The 22307-nt window shown below is 35.9% G+C and overlaps 1 protein-coding gene across 10 annotated transcripts in view; it reads left to right on the top strand.

Moving 5' to 3' along the window:
- The window catches only part of TIAM1 (T cell lymphoma invasion and metastasis 1), a 251069-nt gene that overhangs the window by 131853 nt on the left and 96909 nt on the right, over positions 1–22307 (top strand). For all 10 annotated transcript variants that reach the window (XM_027875529.1, XM_027875525.1, XM_027875531.1 and 7 more), the window contains 2 exons: positions 10448–10895; positions 17604–17776. In XM_027875529.1, coding sequence (XP_027731330.1) covers positions 10448–10895; positions 17604–17776 — 621 coding nt within the window. The remainder of the gene's footprint in view (positions 1–10447; positions 10896–17603; positions 17777–22307) is intronic.

The raw sequence follows: 22307 nt of genomic DNA, 5'->3' as shown, positions 1-22307 counted from the left end.
GCTGGGTCAAAGGGTATGCACATTTTTATAGCCCTTTGGGCATAGTTCCAAATTTCTGTCCAGAATTATTGGATCAGTTCACAACACTTCCATTTTTAACATCATATTCATTTCCCATTATATCTCTCCCTCTCTCCCACAGAGTTAGCCCTCCTTTGTAACAAAGATTTAAAAAGAAAGATTAAAAAAGTTCTCTGTTAATTGTTCTTACACATTCTTAATGACATCTTCACCGCTCTGTCATTAAGATACAGCTTATTCACCATTTCAATTGTAATCCACTATAAAAATAGAACAAACCATACCATAGCATGACATAAATCAACTGCTTTTGTAAAGACCGCAGTGTCTTTTATCCGTCCTTAAGCACTATTTTCAAGGAGCAGGTGAGAATATATTTTGAATTTACTCTTCATCCCAAAGGGCTGCTCTGGATTCTTCATGCAATTTAGGGCACCACTAAAATGGTTCAGATAAATTTCATGAGCACTTAGAAATAATGGTAACTTGTGCCAAAATGCATAGTTAGGTACTTGAACCTATGGTGAAAGTTCTGTGAAAACTTGCAATGGAAAGATCTGTGTTGAATTAGCAAGATTCATGAGGTTGTCTAATGAGTTTGAGGTGTAATTGTAATGGAATGTTTTTCCCATGAAATTATTATTTTTATACTTTTCAAGCTATTTTCAGGTATCTACTGACCCGTTGTTGGGCCAGTTTTAACAGTTAGCTCTCTGTCCACCCACAGAACATCGTCATTCAGATCATCTCCAGGTTGTTTTTAAATAACATTTTTGGCAGCTTCTTCCTTCCTGTAACTCCTAAAATTAACTAATTCAGAAAAGATCAGTCACCATGACATAATTTGAGATTAGGAACTTACATAGAATCTAATTCCAGTCCCCCTCCTTTTGTTGATAAGACAACTGAGGTTCAGGGAGGACTTTGCTTGCGTTTTCTATAGACTGCTTAAAAAAAATTTTTTTTTTTCAACTTACACTTTGTAAGTGCCTGTTTTCTGAGGTAGAACACAGGTAGTTCTGAGGTAGTTGGGCTGAGAATAGCTGGAAGAGTCGCTATTTGAATCCAGATATAGTGGAAAGGCAAGTTTCAATGTTACAAAATGTCACATAACCCTTTAAGTGTAGAAGAGGAAGGGTTCTGAACAAATTGTAAGATAAGTATGTAAAAAATTTCTCCGGTTATCTAAAAAAGTTTTCTCATTCTTCTGAGCTATAAGAATTCAATGTAATAAGAATTTCTTGAGCCTCCACTATATGCCACGGCCTGTGCTAAGCACTGGATACCAGTGAGAAAAAGAAAGACCATCCTCAACCCACTTTACAGTCTAATGGGGGAAAACCACAAAGAAAACTGAAAGGGGTGGGGTAGCTAAAGTCAAAACTTAGCAAAGCTTCTGATGGAAAATGGAAAGTCACCTGGAAAGTTCTAAGAGTTTGGAGCCCTCTAGAAAGGAAGGCTTTAGGAGGAGTTTACTACTCCATCCTCAAGCGCTTAAGAAATGACATTAAGTGTAGTATGAATCTCTGGTATTGAATACAGTGGATATCTTGAGTACAGTATTAGAGGCAGATGAAGTGAAATTATATTGTGAGGAAACTTGCTTCACTGTATTAGAATAACAAATTATAATGCTATTGGATTATTTAGTGGAATCCAGGATCATAGGATTTAGAATTCAAAAGACACTTAGAGATAATCTAACCTCACTTTTCTACTTGAAGACTAGGATGATTAACATTAAGTGTTAATGAATCTCTCAGGTTCCTGAGTTTCTGGGTATTTAGCATGCCTCAGGTGATAAGACTAGGGGTCAGAAGTTGGCAGTCAGCTATTATTTCTCCATGGATTAGATTAAAAATTTATATAATTTGGTGTGCAGTATTGGGCATATGTTTCCACTTGTAGAAGCAATAAAAATTCTCTGCTTGAATCACAGATTCAGTTGTTACTTTAAGCTGTGAGCAATAAAGGTAGATAAATTCACCCAGTGCTACAAAGCCACTCATATAAAAATGTCTCCTCATGTCTTTACTTTATTTAGGAAGATGAGTAAATCAAAGCATTTCTTAGGTTTAGATTGTGTTAGAAATCAAACGGTCATTCAGAAAGCATTTATTAAGCACCTACATGTGGCAGACAGTGTGCTGGGGAATCAAATACAAATGGTAAAACAGTCCCTCCTAAGAAGAAGCTTATATTTTAGTGGAGGGAAAAACGATATGAAAATATATTGCATAAATATAAAGTAAATAAATACAGTACAAAGTAGTTAAATACAAGGTAGTTTGGGAGCAGTGGCACTAGTAATGGGGGGCTCAGGAAAGACTTCATTCTGAAGATATTATTTTGAGTTGCATCTTATAGCAAAAGATTCGGTAAGACAGGGATTGCATTCTAGGCATGTGGGACTGTCACTTAAAGGCTTGGAAATGGGAGATGGAATATTTTATATGAGTACGGTTTGTATCACAGACTGTGGGAAGGGAAATTATGTACAATAAGGGTCAAAATATAGGTTGATGCCAGGTTATAAAGGCTTCAAACCAAACAGATTTTATATTTGATCCTGGGGGCATTAGGGAGCCATTGTTGTAGTTTGAGTAGGGACATTACATGGTCAGATGTACACTTAATTTTCATACTTTGGTAGTAGAATTATAAGAACCTTTGGTCAGAGAGACCATTTAGGAAACTGTTGTAAAATCTAGGCAAGAGGTGATGAAGGCCTGAACTAAGATGGTAACTATGTGAGTAGAAAGAAGTGGGATGCAAGGGTGGAAAAGAAAGATCTGTATTTTAATCAAAGGTACCAGAAATCCTCAAAATAAAAATGTTTGTGAACCGCTCAAAAAAATCAGGAAATTCAAGTTTTAATACAGTGAAAAAATGTACTTAATTAAAAAACCAAAGAAAAAAATGCCAGAAGAAACTATTCTAGATCATTAACTGTACCAATGGCAGCAAAACTAATATATTCTCAAGATGTAACAAAATAAATATTAAACACATTGTAAAAATGAAAGGAAGAAATGAAATTAGCAAAAACATTGTGAAATAAGATAAAATGTTCCAATTAAGGGCCCTTAAAATAAGATGTTGATAAACTTGGCAATTTAGAATTATCTCTGGAGAATTTAAATAACACAATGATTCAGGAATAAGCAGAATTATTTTCCCACAAATTAGAATGTTAAAACAACGGAGGAAGCAGGAGAGGAAACAAACAAACAAGCAATACCCAGAAATTTACTCGGTAAGAAATGGATTTGGATTTTGCATCTAAAAGATTGGTTGTGAGGCATACTTGCTTCTTCTCAGTACAGAGGTGATAGAGTGAATGTGTAGTAGTGTAGAATGAAGCATGTTTTTAGAAATCATGTTTCAGTTTGTTTTGCTTAAATGTATTTCTTTGTTATGAGAGGGAGTTCTATTGGGAGGATAAGAAATAACAGCAGTTTTAAAAATCATCAATACAACATTTAAGAAAAGGGAGGCAGACTTGGAAGCTATGCAGGAAAAAGTTCTAGATATGGAGGACAAAGAAAAGGGAGAAAATTTAAGAATAATCTTTCTGAAATGAAAAAGAAAATAATTTGATGGTGAGATTTAAGGACATTGTATAAAAAATTTACCAAAAGTATTGAAAACAAGGGAAAAATTAAAAATTAGCAGAATTCGCAGGATGCCAGTAGAGGTAATCCCAATTTCTCTTCACTCATGTAATCCTTGTTTAAGCTTCACGACTATCGTGACAAGGAGTTTATTTTACAAGCAATTGAAAAGCACTATATTTCAAAAGATTTAAAACACAGAAGAATTCTACAGTAATAAGTAATAATAGCGGCTAGATTAGGATATGGTGAAAAATTAAGAATTAGACCTTCATTTGAAAATTAACTCTTTGGCACTGCAAAACATTCTTTCAAAAGATAAGATAGTCTTTTAAAATCCTTCCTGAATTTTAGACATTTGTAGAGAGAAAGGCCTACCTTAAAATAGCTTTTGACATTCAGAAAGCATAGAGATAGAGTTGAGTTATTAAACCAAGTAATTTATAGATACTTTTCAATGAAATCACCCTAGGAGGATTAGAAACAAAAGTAATGCTATTTTTCTTGACTCCTGATTCATGTAAGAGGGAAAAATGAAAAGAGGAATAAATCAATATTGTTCCTGGATTATTAGTGACTGTATAGAAACATGAAACAAAATACCAATAGAATAAAAACTATCAAAAAGATTATTCATTTTGTTCAGAATAGATTTATACCAGAAATGGTTTAATATTAGGAAAACAGTATCATAAATCATAAATAACCAGAATCCTAGAACCCTGTCCTATCAGTAGATAATAGAAAATTTCTTTGTTAAAAATAATAACACAAGTATAGGAATAGAAGAATTTTTCTGTTAACATAATACAAAATATTTATTACTGTAATAAAAAAATTAGAGGCATTGCCACTATTATCAATAGAGTTGTGTCTTCTAATGGTTATTTTGTGACATACTTTTAGAAATTAAAATATAGCAATAATGTCAAAAACTGAAATTAAAAGAAAACGTAGGTGAAGAACAGCTTAAAATCTTTATTTGAAGATAGTATGCTGACTTATCTACAAAATTGAAGTAATCCCACCAAAAAAATTCCATAATAAAATATTGGGATATAGTAAACATATAAAATCATTATTTAAAAAACCATGTTGATAGGAGAAAAATATTTCTGATTATGACAAAATGTGTATGTCCACTTGGGCATCAATTTATCAAGATAAACACAAGTTATATAAAACAACTTGAACAAAAACAAAGGAGGAATGAAATAATTGGAGACAAAGAAGGAGGGAAGCAGTTCTATGAGTATTGTATACCTTATAGATTTAATATAATGTCAATCAGAATACAAATATGCTAGTTAATAAAATTAGGTAAAATAATAAAATGTATGTGGAGGAACAAACAGACAAGAATATCCAGGCTTATTGGGGAAAAAAAGAAGAAAGGGGTATTTGTACGGCTATATTTTAACATAAAGCAGTAATTACAAAATTAGTTGATACTTGATAGAAATATAGATCCCTGGAATGGGTTAGGTAATACAACACTAGGACCAGAGATACACATGCTTATGTTTGGTAAATTTCAAAGTACATACATAAAAACTGAGGAAGTTAGGTAACAGTATGTGTAAAGTAGCATTTAAATTTATATTGAATGCCATGCACAATAGATTTTAAATGACTAGGATGTGTCTCTAAATACATGTGTGTATATACATACATATGTATGTACATGTGTATATGTATGTGTGTGTGTATATATATAGATATATATATGTAGGAGGGGAGAGGGGGGAGAAATTGGGAGGAATAGAGAGAAAGGGAGGGAGGAAGAAAGAGCCACAATTGTGGAAAGGAAAAATTCTCAGCTATTGAACAAATAAAAAAAAAAAGACAAAATAGATACCTTTGATCATTGAATCATATTAAAGTAAAGACTTGTTCAACAAACAGTCATGCTTTTGTAATAAAGCAGAAAGCAACGGATTAAAGGAAAAACTTTTACCATAAAAAGCTTGATACCTAAAATCTGTAAGAAATTGACACAGAGGAATACCCTTTCCTGAAATATTAGTCATCAAAGAATATGAATAGGAAATTCTTTAAAAAGCACATGACCAGTAACCACCTGAACTGATTAAAATTAAACCATCATATTTAGAGAAATGCAAGTTCTAACAACTGAGAAATACTTAAACCAATTAAATTGGCAAGGTAATTTAAAACCTTAAAATTCAATGCCCTTAGGGCTGTGGAGAAATAAGCATACTCTTTCACTGTTAGTAAGGCTGTTAATTGGGACATTCTTTTCAGACAGCTATATAACTGTATAGCAATTGCTATAAGATTCATATCCTTTGACCTACTGTTCTTACTACTTGGACTATACCCCAAGAATGCTGTTGAAATCAAAATAAGAGTTATCTATACAAAAATATTCCTAGCAGAATTATCCTTACTAGAAGAAAAAATGAAAGAAATATACTTATTCAGTAGCTGAGAAATTTCTCCATAAATTGTGACTTGTTAATATGTAAGATTATTTTTGCACTATAAGAAATGATATCCATGAAGAATGTAAAGAAATATAGGAAGACCTATATGAGGTGATGCAGAGTGCAGAGAATTTAAAACTCACTAATGGATTTTTTAAAATTGTTTTAATATATTTTCATTTACTTTGTTATATATTTCCCAATAACATTAAAAATTTTTTAAACGTTAGTTTTTTAAAAAATTTGTCACTAAAGGTCTTTATGTAAATATTGTCATTAAAAACAGCAATAAATATATAGAAGAAAAGTTTTAAAAGGGGATATAGGAAGTAATAGAATTTTTATTTCCATCTTGTTCACCTAAAAATATAAATATTTTCAAACAACAATTACTTTGACATCAGATTTAACACAGGACTGGTCTAAGCCCTAACACAGTGCTCTCTTCATTTAAATTTGATGTTCAAATGAAATATGGCACTCAGGTTATAGACAGTTATCAAAAGAAGGTTTACTTTGCCCTAATACTGCAAGGATATTCAAGAAGGATATGATAGTATTTAATTTCTCTGGAGAAAGCCCCCCTAGTCTATATATAAAAATGTGTGTGGTTATCAAGTCAAGATATGGTGAAGGATATGGTAACTTGAGTGGTCTTTCTACATGTGCCTAGTTAGGTGAGTCCAACTCTCCTTTGGTGACCAGGAAGCTGAATCAGGGAAATACAGGACCATCAGGCTTTGGACTTCTTTGTCTTTTAGGAGAAACTAATCCCTGTCAAAGAAAGGAACCAGAAGGGATGGATCTAACTCATGTTATAGGGAAACACTGTAGATATTAGTCATCTCTAATAGTTGTGTGACTCTGGAAAAGTAATATGACTACTCTCAGCCTCAGTTTCCTCATCTGTAGGGAACAGTAATAGTGCCTACTTCCCAGGGTTGTTGTGAGAGTATTTTGCAAACCCTGCTAACTAATAAAAAGTCTTATTTCTTGCCAATAAAACTGATATCCAACATTATTGTTGTTATTATTCTATAATTAATTATCCGTAGTGTGACACCTGTTTCAAGAGCCTCACCTAGGGTTGATAGGAAAAGTGACATACTAATGAACTGATAGTTATGAATTGTTCCAGCTGTTGTAGGAAGTAATTTGGAACTATGCACAAAAAGTTACTAAACTGTGAGGCATACCCTTTAACCCATTACTAAATCTATATCCCAAAGTGATCAAAGAAAGACAAAAAGGACGCATATGTACAGCAGCTTTTTGTTGTTGTAACAAAGTACTGGAAACTAAGGGGATGCCTATCAGTTGGGAAATGGCTTCAGAGAAATCCTAAGAAGGCTAGTATGAACTGATTTAGGGTAAAGTGAGTTAATTTACACAACAATTTATGCAGTAGTAGCATCGTAAAGACTGGTATTTGAAACTCATTTCAGTATAAACAGAAATTTGAAGATCTGAGATCTAATCAATATTCATGACCAACCATGATCCAGTAGGGTAGCAGTACTATTAATGAAGCATATTTCCCACCTCCTGACTTGAGGTACAGAATAAGACATACCTTTTCAGACATGTCCAATGTGGAAATTTGTTTTACTTGACTATGCATATTTGTTTAAAGGATTGCTGTTTTTTTTCTTTTGAGCTGGGGTCTAGGGATAGGGTAGACACACACACTCATACGTACACCAAAAAAAAAAAAAAAGGTAGAAAAAAAGAAAGAAAAGAGAGTTTTTGAAGCAAGGAAAAAACAGAAGGACAGAAAGAACCACAGACATGGAGGATTTTTTTTTTTTGAAAGTTACATGTTGACTTACACATTTAAAAAAAGCAACCTGTATACGAGAAATACACATTTTTGTGTAAAAAATTTTTAAAATACAAAAACCCTCAAAACCTTTCCTATGGAGGCAGTGGAAATTATTACTGACTCTTTTTTCAGTTGCCTCTGATTTTATGAGGTGTTTCTCTGTATGGAGTAAGGGAAAGTATATGTTTATCTTTATTCTATGACATAAACTATGGAGAAGACAGAGAAAAAGAAGGTGAGGAGAAACTCATAGCTGTTGTTTTTATGAAGAAACTTTATTTCAGTGCTTTTAGCACTGAATCTGATGAGAGACTATTATTCTGTCATGGTTGGAAAGAAGCCAGTGAAGACAGAGAAAGAAGATAGAGAGTCCTTCCTTAATGAAACTGTTAGTAAAGTTACTGAAGGAAATTTTGGAGAACAGATTTTGGTTTCTTGAGTGAAACTAAGCTGTGGGTATAATTATTCAGAAGTGAAATCATCCACAATTACATTGATAGTTTGAAGTGGCACCTTCTCATAGCTAAAATATTTTTAATAGTTATTTTTAACCTCTTTTTATTATTTGTGTCATTGCTAACAATGTCTATGTTCCATAATTTTAGTATTTATTTAATTTTAATTAAAGGGTTGATTAAGGAGTCCCTTAATCAAGGAAAGGAATTTAATGTACTGAGAGTCATGAGTAGTAGATTGGGGAAAGGAAGTTTTTCCAGCTTGGAGAATATTTGATGAGTTAGGGTGTGGACTCTGAGCTTACTTGATTAATTGAGCAATATGTCAAAATTTAATTAGCTAACAAGGAATTATGCAAGCATACCTTTAATTACCCTAGTGCTTGGGATGATAATATTAAATATGGGAATGACTCAAGTAGCAGGCTGAGGGGTGATCTATAAGTGATTATGGTAGACTCTAATAACCTTGCTACAATAGAATTTAATTATTTCTAGGGAAACACAAAAACATTTTATAGCAATTAAGACCCTAATTAAAGGGCAGTTCTCACTTCTGCACAGTTTACAACCTGACAGCAAGATAGAACTGTGGACGTTTTTTAACTTTTTGGAATTGAGAATTGCTACTTCTCTATCTTTTGACACTAAGCTGTCAGCTAGCTAGAAGCAGTAAAGTGCTTGCTTCTAAGAATCTCTAGTTTAAAAAGTGAAATCAATCTCAGAATGCTGAACAGAGCACTGGGCCCTGCGGAATTTTTTGGCACAATACAAAATGAGACACTTTTCCCAAGCAACCAAGAATTGAAGCTACCAGACCTGATTAGAAAAGAACACTCTCTTTTTCCTTGTGGGATGAGTGGGTGGGGTGGTGCAATATTATCCTGTTAGTCATCACATTAAATAATGGACTCCAAAACAGGCTTTTTATAGGCAGCAGCTCTACAGAATTTAGTTATGCTGTTATATATCCTTACATTTGGAGCAACTAATCATCCTATAGAATTTTCCCAGGGGTTTCAAAGCACTCTTATGAGGCTAAGTAAGGGCTGCTGAGTGCTACAGTTCTCAGTAGGTGGCAGAATCTGAATAGCTGATTTGCCAGTTAGGTAATTACCCAAATCAGACAAATGATAAATTCTATAAAATGTTTTTCTCTTCCTCTGATTTGGTAAAGATGTATTGAACCCCTACTCTGTGTAAGACAAACAGAATATACAAAGATAAAAACAAAATTTTTTCTGTCTTCAAGAAGCTTCATTCTTGGCAGGGAAGAAGGGTAGATATAATGTATATACATAGATAAATACAAGATAACTGGAGGAAGAAAAGTACACCAATCCTTCTCATTCCCTTCCTCCGCCATCCAAATTATTAGTACCCATGCTGAGACAGTTTAACAGCCCCCGAGCAGCAAAGTATCTCTTGTGTTCTGGGAATTTCATATTTTTACAATTTAAAACAATGAAGACAGAGTAGCTGTGTGGCACAATGATTAGAGCACCAGGCCTGGAGTCAGACAGGCCTGAGTTTAAATCTGGCCTCAGACACTTACTAGCTGTGTGACCCTGGGCAAGTCACTTCACCTCAGTTTCCTCATCTATAAAATGGGGGTAATAATAGCACCTGCCTCCCTGGTTGTTGTGAGGATCAAATGAAATAATAAATGTAAAGCTCTTAGCACAGTGCCTTACACAAAGTAAGCCCTATATAAATGTTAGGTATCATTAGCTATAATTATTATTATTATTATTATGTGATCAATAGATGACAGAGAGGAGGTCTGAGTTTTGGGGCTTGATCATAGAACCTGAGTGTGACAGAAGCACACTGGCTCTCTTAGCATCAAAGAACTATAGACTATTTGAACTGGAAGGGATTTTATAGATTATAATAGAGCCCCATCATTTTTCACAAGAGAAACTGATCAACAGAAAGATCAAGCAGTTTGCTCAGGGTTACATAGCTAGTTAGCCTGGTCCTTGGCCACTTTTCATTTTGCTCTTACCATTGGGTCTCCTTCAGCATACCTCATACCCTTAAGTAATATGGCTTCTTTTTTCTTCTCTTGGTTTTTCTCCTTTCAAGGATGTGAACATAGGTGAAGGGAGTGAGTTTGCAGACAGTGGGATTGAAGGAGCCACCATTGATACAGACCCCCTCTCCAGGCGGTCCAATGCTACCAACTCCAGCTATTCCCCAACTACTAGCCGAGCATTTTTGGGCAGTGATAGTGGCAGCAGCTCTACTGGAGATGCTGCTCGGCAAGGGGTATATGAGAATTTCCGTCGGGAACTGGAGATGAGCACCAACAACAGTGAGAGCCTTGAGGAAGCTGGCTCTGCCCACAGTGATGAACAGAGTAGTGGTACTTTGAGCTCTCTGGGACAGTCAGATATCCTCCTCTCAGCTGCCCAAGGAACAGTACGAAAGGCTGGAGCCCTAGCCGTGAAGAACTTCCTTGTTCACAAGAAGAACAAGAAAGTAGAGTCAGCAACCCGAAGGAAATGGAAACACTATTGGGTGTCTTTGAAAGGTAAGGGTAAAAGATACATTTTATTCATCTCTTAATTCTTAATGCATTGTTCTTTTTATACGTGTTTACATGTTTTACAATCTAAGTATCTCTAATTTATAATTTTAATTAAATTTAATTCATCAAACATTAAATACCTAATATTGTCAAGTTCACGGTAGGTGATTTTGATACAGAGATCAAGGAGGGATATACATGTTATTATATGTAGCCATCTCTTATACATATGAAGTATATACAGTAACAGTAGCCACTTCATATATTCATGTAAGGTCAATTCTCCAATATGTATCTGGCCTCCCAAGAAGATTAAAAATACACATTTTACCTTACAAGTGTATGTATCTTTGAGCTCATGGAGTTAGGGAGGTAGGGAGAAGGATAGACACATAATTAAGTAAATACAAAGTAATTTTACTTTTGTTTTTACTTTTCTTAAAAATCAAGAGACAACATACAGAGAACAATAATTGGAGGGAGGGAAAGATAGAGAGAGAGAAGAAGAAGGGAGGGTGAAAAAGTGCTAAGTGCTGGAGAGATCAGGAAAAACCTAATGTAGGAGGTGGCACCTGAATTGTACTTGCAAAGGAGGAGGAAGAAAGGCTAATAGATGATTCTGTCAAAACATAGCTTTTAAATTAACTGGCTCCGAAGGTAGTACCAAAAGAGGAATTCCTAAAATGATTTGAGTGGAGGCAGTATCATTGAAAAAAAAAATATGTTGCCCTCCTACAGTGATCACTTTGCTTCAGACAATGCTAATTTGGATATATAGCTCTTGAATATTTAAGTTCATATATGTATGTATTTTATTTTCTTTTGGGGGCTAGGCAGTGGGGTTAAGTGACTTTCCCAGGGTCACACAGCTAGTAAGTATCAAGTGTCTGAGGCCGAATTTGAACTCAGGTTCTCCTGACTGCAGGGCCAGTGCTCTATCCACTGAGCCACCTAGCTGCCCCTTATATGTGTATTTTAAAAATCAATCATGTTTATTTTATGTTCATGCCTTACATATGTAGATTTGTATATTATTGTAGATAGCTGACTTAGATGAAGTATATGTATATATGTGATCAATTCAGTTCTTGCATTTGGCCAAAAGAGGAATAAAACTATATATATATTATTATAGAGAATCATAATAACAGTGTTATTGGTCAGCACCAGGAAGTGGGTTTATTATAGCCCACAATTCCAAACCCACTACAGGCCTAACTCTGAGATGATCTGTTAGAAGGACCCTATTCACATACATAGTTGCAGCATCAGGGCTGATGTTGGCCCTGGTATTGACATCTGGGTATCTAAGTGCTAGATGCTGTACTTAGGAACAATAATAGCACCTAGTAAATTCACAGGTGAATCCTATTAGATGAACTATCTTCCATGAATGTTGAAATCTTGAGGAAAATTTGAGTTACTGCTTAACTGGTCCTAATTGGGTAATTTTGACCCTGTGGTTTTGTCTTACCACACTTTCTTTTGCGCCTATACATGTAGGGTTGTGTGTGTGAGTGTGTGTGTGAGTGTGTGTGTGAGTGTGTGTGTGTATCTACATCCCTATATATCTAGATCTAAATACACACACATTCACATCTCCATCTTGAAAATTCATAAGATTATTGAATTTCAGGATTTAGATACTGAAATATACTAATACAGGGTATCCTGACCTCATCTATGCAAGATCTTGGAAAGCATCTATTTCAAACCCATCATTTTAAACATCAGGGAAACTTAAGCCCAAATTATGAAGTGGCTTTTCCAAGGTCACTTGGCGGGATTTACACCCAGACTTCTCACTCCTAATCCACTGATCTTTCACATCTTCTCTTTTAACTGTATAATTATACTTTCTTTCACAATACACATACGTATTTATTTGTACATATTTTATAAGTATGAGACTAGTACATAAATGAAATTAGAGTATATGATTCTTTATGTTTATTAAAAAAATCATTCTTTCGAAGAATGGGGCTAAAAACTTAATATTTTTATTGTCAAATTAGTTGAAAACAAGGTAGTGAGAGGGAATAAGAGATAACACGTAAGTTGCAATGAAGTGAACAGGAGGAACAAACCATGGCACATGGCTATTGTATAGGGTGAACCAGTTGTCAGTGGATTTCCTTTTTGTTTCTGTATGAGAACCACCCAATCTTTGAACCGTAAGTCTGCCTCAAATGGGTCATAATAGAATAGTCATTGACAAATTACTTGGCATGGGATATATAATACTTGGATAGATAAAGCGTCAATCTCAACTTCTTGAAAACCTTATAATTAGTATTTTGAACTTAGCTCAAACTGTATCTTCATTTCTTCTGTTAATTATAGGTTGTGGGATGGCCCTGTTGAGTAGAAGTCAGTGGGGCTAGACCACATAGTGGTAAAGGGAGTCATGTATAATAAGGTTGGGAAGATTGGTTGGGGCTAAGATGTGAAAAGGCTTAAAAACTGGAGTTTATATTTGATCTACTGGGTAGTAGGGTGCCAATGAAGTGCATTGAATGGGTAAAGGAGGTAACAGGATCAAGCCTGAACTTTGGGAAAATCATTTTGGCATCTGTGTGCAGGACGGGTATGAGCAGGGAGAGGCGATAAACACTTAGCAACAGTACTTTGACTAAAAATTACTGGGCAGGGAATTTACAGAGACAGAAATGACAAGATAGGCAGTTGATAGGATATGTGGGTCAATGTGAAGGAGGTGCTGATAATGATACTGGGGCTTTGAACCTGGATGACTATAGGAATGGTAGTTCCCTTGGCTGAAATAGGGAAGTTTGGAAATGAGATGGGTTTGGGGGAGGGCTAAAGAATTCCATTTGGGACATTTAAATTTGAGATGCTTATGGGATGTCCAGTGGGAGATGTCCAATAGACAGTTGGTGATGCAGACCTGGAGCTCAGGAGACAGATGACAGTTGCTTTATGAATTTGGGAGTCTTCTGCATTGGGATGAAAATTGAAACCATCAGAGCTGATGAAGTCATCAAGATAGGGAATATAAAGAAAAAGAGAAGAGAACTCATATAGATTCTTGGGTTACATCCACATTTAGTGGACATGATATTGCTGATGATCCAAATAAAAATGAGAAAGAGTTATCAGACCAGTAGAAGGAAAACAAAAAGAGAGTAAATGTAAACAAAAACAAAATTCAGAGGAGCGATTATCCTGGAGGAAAAGGTAGCCAACACTGGCAAGTGATTAAGAATGGTTAAGGATTAGGATTGAGAAAAAGATTTGACAGTTAAGAAATCATTAGTGACTTTGGCAAGAGCAGTCGAGTTGATAAGGTTGGAAGCCAGATTACAAAGAATTGAGGAGTGAATGAATGAAGAGGATAGAGGCAATACATAGAAACATTTATTTTTAGGAGTTTGAGACAAGAAAGAGAGGTATTAGATGATAGTTTGAAGGGGCAGGTGGTATGTTCTAATGACAGTTGGGTTTGTTTTGTTCTTAAGCATTATGGAGACTTGGGTGTGTTTGTAAGGAAGAAAGATTAGAGAGAAAGGGCAATCTTGGGGAGGGGGCATTGGCAATCTGTTGAAAATAGGAGGAAATGGGATTAAAGGTACCTGTAGAAATCTTGGAGAGAAGGGCCGCTTTATAGAGATTATTCTACATAATGAGAGAATGGGGGATGACATCAACAAATTACGAGATGGAGAGAAGAGGAAGCTCATGGCAGATGGCCTGTGTTTTCTTAGGAAAATATGAAAGGAGGGGTTTGGTTGAGAAAAGTTAGGGAAGGGGTGCTGGAGGAAATTTGAGGACCGAAGATTTGTAATAGTTTGCTGAAATTAGTGAGATAGAGAATCAATTAGGGAAGATTAAGAAGATTGCTTTGCTGTGGTGATGGCCCATTCACTTTGGGTGAACTGAATTTGTAGTAGAACCAGGAGAAATCTGCAAAGATGGCAGAGTAGGTTTCTTTGTTTATTTGTTTGTTTGTTTTTTGGCTAGGCAATGGGGTTAAGTGACTTGCCCAGGGTCACACAGCTAGTTAGTGTTATGTGTATGAGGCTGGATTTGAACTCAGGTCCTCCTGCATCTGGTACTCTATCCACTGCGCCACCTAGCTGCCCCCTTTTTGTTGTTGTTGTTGTTGTTTGTAGAGTAAGTTTCCAATATTGTTGCGGCAAGTGATCAGGAAGAGAACTCTGACAACAGGAGTGGACAGGCAACTATGCCTCTGACCCTACAATGAGATATTGCTCTTTGTCCCTATGTCCACATGTCTGCATGTATTGCTGATAGAAAGGGATGTAACCATGCTAATCTGTGCACATTTCAAATTCATTTTAACTAACCCCAAGTAGTCCCTCAACTGCAGCAAGACAGTCCTTATATTCCTCTCTAATTACTTCCCTTTCTCACTCCCCATAGAAGCTATTCCAAACTTTCCTTTCCTCAGTATTCCCCCAACTCCTCTCCTTAATTGAAGACCTTACCTCTTACTTGATTGAGAAAGTTGAGACCAGCTTCTTTCTGTCCTTATCTTCAAACCCCTTTACATTATTCCCCACTCTTCCTTTTTCCTAACCTATTATAATGAGGTAGCTCTTTTCTTTTTTCAAAGCCAGTATCATAAGTGTGCTCTTGATCCCATCTCTTTCTGTCTTCTCCAGCAGATTGCATCCACCTCCACCCCCCATCATCACTTTCCTCTCTCTAATCCTCAGCCTCCCTCTTTCTATTGGTTCTCTACTGCCTTCAGACATACATTCTCTTAACTTATCCTATACCTTGCCTCCCTTTCTCAAACTCCTGGAAAAAGCTGTCAACAATCATTGCCTCCTCTTCTTGTCCTATCACTCCCACCTCAACCTTTGGTAATGTAGCTTCCAACCTCATCACTTTACTGAAACTGCTCTCTCTGAAGTTGGCAATAATCTCCGTATTGCCAAATCTGATGTTTGTTGTTTGTTTTCCCCTCAGTCTTCATCCTTTTTGACTCATCTACTATATTTGACTCTGTTGATCACCTTCTCCTATACCCATTCTCCCTCTCAGTTTTCATGACACTATTTTCTCCTGGTTCTCCTACCTGTCTGCTTTTTCCTTCTCAGTCTCCTTGGATAACTCAACAATCATATCATGACCATGCACTGTGAATGATCACCGGTCATCTGTCCCAGGCTGCTCTTTTCTCACAGTATATTCTCTCTCTTTCAAATCCCATGGATTTAATTATTATCTCTGCAGATTGCCCCAGAGTATCTCTATGTAGATAACTCCCAGATCTATAAATCCATTCCCAATCTCTGTCTTCAGTTTCAGTTCCACATCACCAAATTCCTATTTGACATTTTAAATTGTATGTCCCAGAGTCATCTCAGACTCAGCATGGCCAAAACAAAACTCATCTTTCCACCCAAAATAAACCCCTTTTCCAAACTTTGCTATTTCTATTGAGGGCACCATTATTCTGCCAATGTTGTAGGTTACTGGTGCTGTCTTCATTCCTCACTCTCCTTCACCAATCTAATCTGAACATTTCTGGTGGTTGTTTGAGTCACAGTTTAGAGTCATAAATATAATTGGTAAGCCAGCAAAAGAGACTGAGAAGGAGCAACTAGACAGGTAAGAGGAAGCTTAAGAGGTAGGTGTCATGAAAGTATGTCTAGGAAAAGAAGGTTGTCATGTATCAAATGCAGCAGATAGCTAAAGAAAAATGAAGACAGTTTGGCAATCAGGAGATTGTTGTTAAATTTGGAGAGAGCATTTTCAGCGGAATGATAAGTTAAAAATCCAGATTGTAAAAGATTATGGAGTAAGAGGGGAGAAAGCAGAGGCACCAGGTATAGATAGTTTTTGTTAGAAGATTGGCTAAAAAAGGAAAAATCAGTCTTTCAGATCAGGCAGCATGAACTAGAAAAAAAATCTCATTTGGAAATAATAAGAGAGACTGCTTGGGGAATGAAAAACTGAGGGAAAAAAATGAACATAAAGACTAAATGAAAAAAATAAGGGCAAATGTGTTCTATAGAATTAGAGTTTTAAAGCCAGAAGGGAACTTTAGGAATTATCTATTAATCATGGGCATCTAGGTGACGCAGTGGATAGAGCACTGGGCCTGGGGTCAGGAAGACTTCTCTTTGTGAGTTCAGATCCAGCCTCAAACACTTAGTAGCTATGGGACCCTGGGCAACTCACTTAACCCTGTTTGCCTTAGTTCCTCTTCTATAAAAAATGATCAGGAGAAGGAAATGGCAAACCACTCCAGTATCTGCCAAGAAACCCCAGAATGGGTCATGGAGAGTTGGACATGACTGAGAAATGACTGAACACAATCTTAATCATCTCAGTTTTCAGATTAGGAAATTGGGGTCAACTGAGTAAATAGCTTTACAGCTTAATTAATTTATTATTCAGCAAGCTTTTCTTAAACACCAGCTATGTGCCAGGCTCCAAGTCCAATGTCATACCATTTATTCGTTTCAGTTACTGGGTTAGAGCTCTTTACACCATATCAAACCACATTTCTAACCTACACCATTCCTCTTTGGATTTGCTATTTGATTTTAATCCAAAAAATTAAGAATGAGTTGCAAAGTAGGATTTTTAAGCTTTTGCTTACTTCCTGTTAGTTGGATTCAAGTGGTGGTTTTCATGTTGCATTGGCTTGCTATTACATAAATCATTTATTTTCAATTAACCAATATACTGAATGCCTCTGATCTTTTTTCTTAGGATGCACATTATTCTTCTATGAGAGTGATGGGAGGTCTGGAATAGATCACAACAGCATCCCCAAGCATGCAGTCTGGGTGGAGAACAGCATTGTGCAAGCAGTGCCTGAGCACCCAAAGAAAGACTTTGTTTTCTGCCTCAGTAACTCTCTTGGCGATGCATTCCTGTTTCAGGTTTGTCTGTTCCTTTAGTTTGAGGAAATTTCACATCTCTATAGAAAATGGTTCCCTAACATGCTGTTTCCTTCTTTTACAAAATGCTTCCCTTATATATAACATCGCTCCTTTTTACCTCTTATTTTGTTTTTTCTTTTACACTCTATGCAGAAAGGAGGTGGGAAAAAAAACAAACTAACAACAGAAGCTTAAACTCAATATCAGGAATTGGCCTACTCCCCTAGTGGGGTTTAATATTCAAAAACTGCCTGATTTGAGAGGAGATTTGAATGAGGTATATAATCCAAGGGCCCATTTAATCCTTTTAATACTAATCACAGTGTGGGACAAAGTATTATGGGTTCCAGGTTATACATAAAGCATTTCTGATTACTGTATTTCATTTTACATTTTAAAGGAGTGTGAACTTTTTAGGTATCAGGAGGGTAAATGTACAAAAGCTTGAAAATGGTTTATCCTTTACTTAATCCATCTTTGCTAATTTATGATAGATTTGTACATGAGGCTTGAAAATATTTCAGTAACCTTGTTCACAAGATTAAAGAAAATCATTTTCAGCAATCCAATCAATGAGGTTGAAGAAAAGAATGTCTTTTTTTAAGCTATTAAAGCAGCAAAAGTACATTGATTTGCATGTGCTTCCTTTTGAAATAAAATCATATATCTTTATATTTCTCATGTAATAAGAAATTTACTTCTTCTCATTGGTGAATTCTTTTTTTTTTTTTTGTGAATTCGCTTCCCCTCATATTTTCTAGTTGCTGTGTTAACATGAGAGACAATGTCTAACTATTCACATTTAATAGATATCCAAAATTGCCCCTTGCTTTAGAAAGAATGTTGGGGTGGCTCATAGTGTCTGCACTGGGGTCACAAACCTGTCTTCAACCTCAGAAACATGATACTCAGTCAATGTATATTTTATTTTATTTTATTTTTTAATATATATTTTAAAAGAAGTTCCCTTCAGCCCTTTTTTTCTTGTTTTCTGCTGTTGTGATTAATATTTAAACCATTCTGGAGCACCACATATAGGTTAGGTGCTATTTTATTAGACTTTTGCATTTCTTTGTTTATATTCTATGTCCTATTTCTTTTAGAAAATTTTAATTTGCTATATCATTTTCCATCAAATGCAAATGTCAATAAATCCACAATGAATGACATATACACATATTTCTTGTAACATAAAACTTAATTCATTAAAATTTCTGGCATCTTGTTGTGGCAAAATTTCCATGTAACTTTGGTAGAGAAGAGCACAAAATGAATCTTTTATAAGTAAATTACCATTTTCTTAGTTTCTATGAATCTATTTTATGCCTCGCACAGTATAGTACCCATAATAGAATTTGTGGATTTTTTTTTGTTTTTTATTTAACATCTGTCACTTTCTTTTTTTTTTTCGTTTTCTTGTTTTGCAACTAACATTTTTTTCTCTCCCATACCTCCCTACTCCCCAATTGAGAAATTAAAAAAAAAAAATCCTTGCATAGTCAATCAAAACAAATGTCCATGTTGGCCATGTCCAAAAATATGTATATCTATTCTCCATTTTGAGTCTGTCACCTCTCTGCTAGTTGGTGAATAGCATTCTTCATCATCATCATTCATCCAGAATCACGGTTCTCAAGTCTCAATTACCTGTCTTTACAATGTTGGTGTTATTGTATAAAGTGTTCCTCTGGTTTTGTTTATTTAAGACTGCATCAGTTCAAATCTTTTTAGATTTCACTTTTTATCCCTTTTGTCATTTCTTATGGCATGATAGTATTCCATTTATATTAATATACCATAATTTGTTAAGCCATGCCCTTTCTTCATGATCCAGCTTCTGAATTTGGTACCCTTCCTTTTAATTCCTCCCTCTCTACTCTCCCAATTTCCTTCTATTTCTCTTTCCAGTTGAGTACATTTGTTCCCCAAACTTTTTGTTTGTTGTGTTCTACCCTCATCTGCCCAGTTTAAAGGAAAATAACATTGGAGTGATGGCCACTGCCTCTACCCCTTCTTCCCAATTTGTACAGTCTTCTACTTAAGTACCCCAAGTATGTAAAATAATGTTCCCTTACTTTTCCTCCCACTAGTCTTTTTTATTCCTTTTTCTTTCTTTTAAAATCAACAAACCATAACAAAACAACTCTATGACTCCTAATGTATTAAAGTCCTCAAGGAACAGTTTTATCAAGACCCTTTAGTAGAATGTAAACCCCTCATCCTTCTATAGTCCTTCTGATTGCTCACTTAGATTTACTTTCTTATGAAAAGACTGCTGCCACGTCTCAGTTGACCTCCCCCTTAACCTCTGCAGTTTCCTACTTCCATTGCTGAGTTCTTCCCGGAACTTCCATCTTGAGGAAGAGCCCATACCAACCCTGACCCTTTCTTTTCACCTCCACCCCTACCACCTCCATTTTCAGCTCCCTTTTATGTGTCATCTTTTTCCTCACTAGAATGTAAGTTCCTTGAGGGCAGGGATTTTTTTCTTTTTGCTTGTTTTTGTATTTTCAGTACTTAGTACAGGTGCCTGGCACATAGGAAGCTCTTAATCGATGCTTTTTGCCTTGATTTGTCTTGAAGTAACATACATTTCTCTTGACTCCTGCCTTTGTATTTCAATTTCTACTCAATTCTGCTCTTTTCATCAGGAATGCTTAAAAGTTATCCATTTCATTTAAGGTCTATCTTTCCCTTGTAAGATCATTACTCAGTTTTATTAGGTAAATCCTTTTTGGTTGTAAGCTTGTATCTTTCGTCTTTTGGAATATTGTGTTCCAAAAGCTCTACTCCTTTCTAGTGTTAGCTGCTACATTTTTTTGTGATCCTGACTGTGGCTCTTTAATATTTATCCTTGTCATTTCTGACTGCATGCAGCATTTTTTTTCTTTGACCTATAAACCCTGGGGTTTTACCTACAAAATTCTAGAAGTTTTCATTTTGGGATTTCTTTTAGGATGTGACTAGTGAATTCTTTCTATTTTCACTTTATCCTCTGGTTCTAATACATATGCACACTCTCCTTTCATGATTTCTTGAAATATGATATCCAGGCTCTTTTTCTGCTCCTGACTTCCACGTAATCCAATTATTATCATTCATTCATTCATTCAATTTTTTAAGGCTGGGGCTTTACCATCTCATCCAGTTTGGAAGTACAGGGACTACTTATAAATCTGATCCCACTTCTCATTGGCAGAGGCGCATATTGTGCCTTGACTATTTTGCTTCTCCTTAAGCAAAGTGGTGCTCCCCCCTTCCCCCTTCCTGGTGACTTACCACATTGATGATGAATATCCTAGTACAGACACTCTAATCAGCCAAACCCACTTCAGTTCAGACTCCTGAGCTCAAGATCTACTTAGCCTCAGTCTCCCTATTTGCTGGGATTACAGGTGTGTGCTGTCACACATGACTAGTCTAATTATTCTCATACTCCTTGATCTATTTTCCAGGTCAAGTTATTCTTGATAAGAGATACCTTAGATTTTCTTTTCTTTTTTTCAGATTTTTGAATTTGATTTAACATATCTCATTGTTGTCTAATCCATTTTTTTTTACTTGACTAAGGTTTTTCACATTTCATATGAAGCTACTAATTCTCCTTTCAAATCTTGCCTCCAACATTTTCATTTCTTTTCCAAGTTTTTTTTAGGATTTTCATTTCATTTATATCATAATTTTAAAACTCTTGCTTCATTTCTTTTAGGAATTCTAGCAGACCTTATGTCTAAGCTATGTTTTCCTTTGACGCTTTTCTTGTAGTTGTTTTGTAGTTATTTTCCTCTTTGGGGTTTATGTCTTAGGCATCACTGGCATAACAATAACTTTTTATTTGAGATTCTTTTGTTCTTTACTCATTCTTTCAGTCTTACTTCCCTTGTTGGGACTTCATATTAGGATCAGGCATTGTACACTTCTGAAAACAATATCAAGACCTTACTTGTTTCTGTTCTCTGAGATCCTGCTGCTGTTTTCTGTAGGTGTTGACTGCTGTGTTTTTCATGAATCTCAGCTCAGGCCAGGGACCTGAAAACATTCAGTGCACATTAAATGTTCTGATCTAGAATGAAGTCTGATTTATTCCCTACCCCACACACTCACCTGGACTGAATTTGACAGGCTTCTTACTCCAGTTTGGGTCTGCATAACACAAATTTGCCCCTAGCTGGAGCCGAGAGACTATACTGCTGGTTCTAGACCCCATTGGGGTCTAGCAGAAAGGCTCTGCAAGTTCAGAGTGGCAGAGCTTCAGGCCCCCTTCATAGTTGATGCAGACCTCAGATGAGGCTCAGAACTGAATCAGAGACCTCACTCTTAGGTCAATGCCACTCAGCTGCTGTTTCTTTCCATTCCTGCTCCTTGCCCAGTACATACCCATAGACCAGATCTGAGCTAGATCAGCTGGATGTACCATCACTTCACTCCTAGAACACAGCTAGGGGTCAGCCTCATGCCTAGCCCCAGGTACCTTCCAAAGTCCACGGTGGGTCCACAACCCAGTTCTGGGTGTAGAGAGCACAGCCAGTTC

Source organism: Vombatus ursinus, unplaced genomic scaffold (assembly GCF_900497805.2).
Source record: "Vombatus ursinus unplaced genomic scaffold, bare-nosed wombat genome assembly UNPS02014809.1, whole genome shotgun sequence".
Taxonomy (NCBI): domain Eukaryota; kingdom Metazoa; phylum Chordata; class Mammalia; order Diprotodontia; family Vombatidae; genus Vombatus; species Vombatus ursinus.
This window is presented reverse-complemented; position numbering and strand designations above follow the sequence as displayed.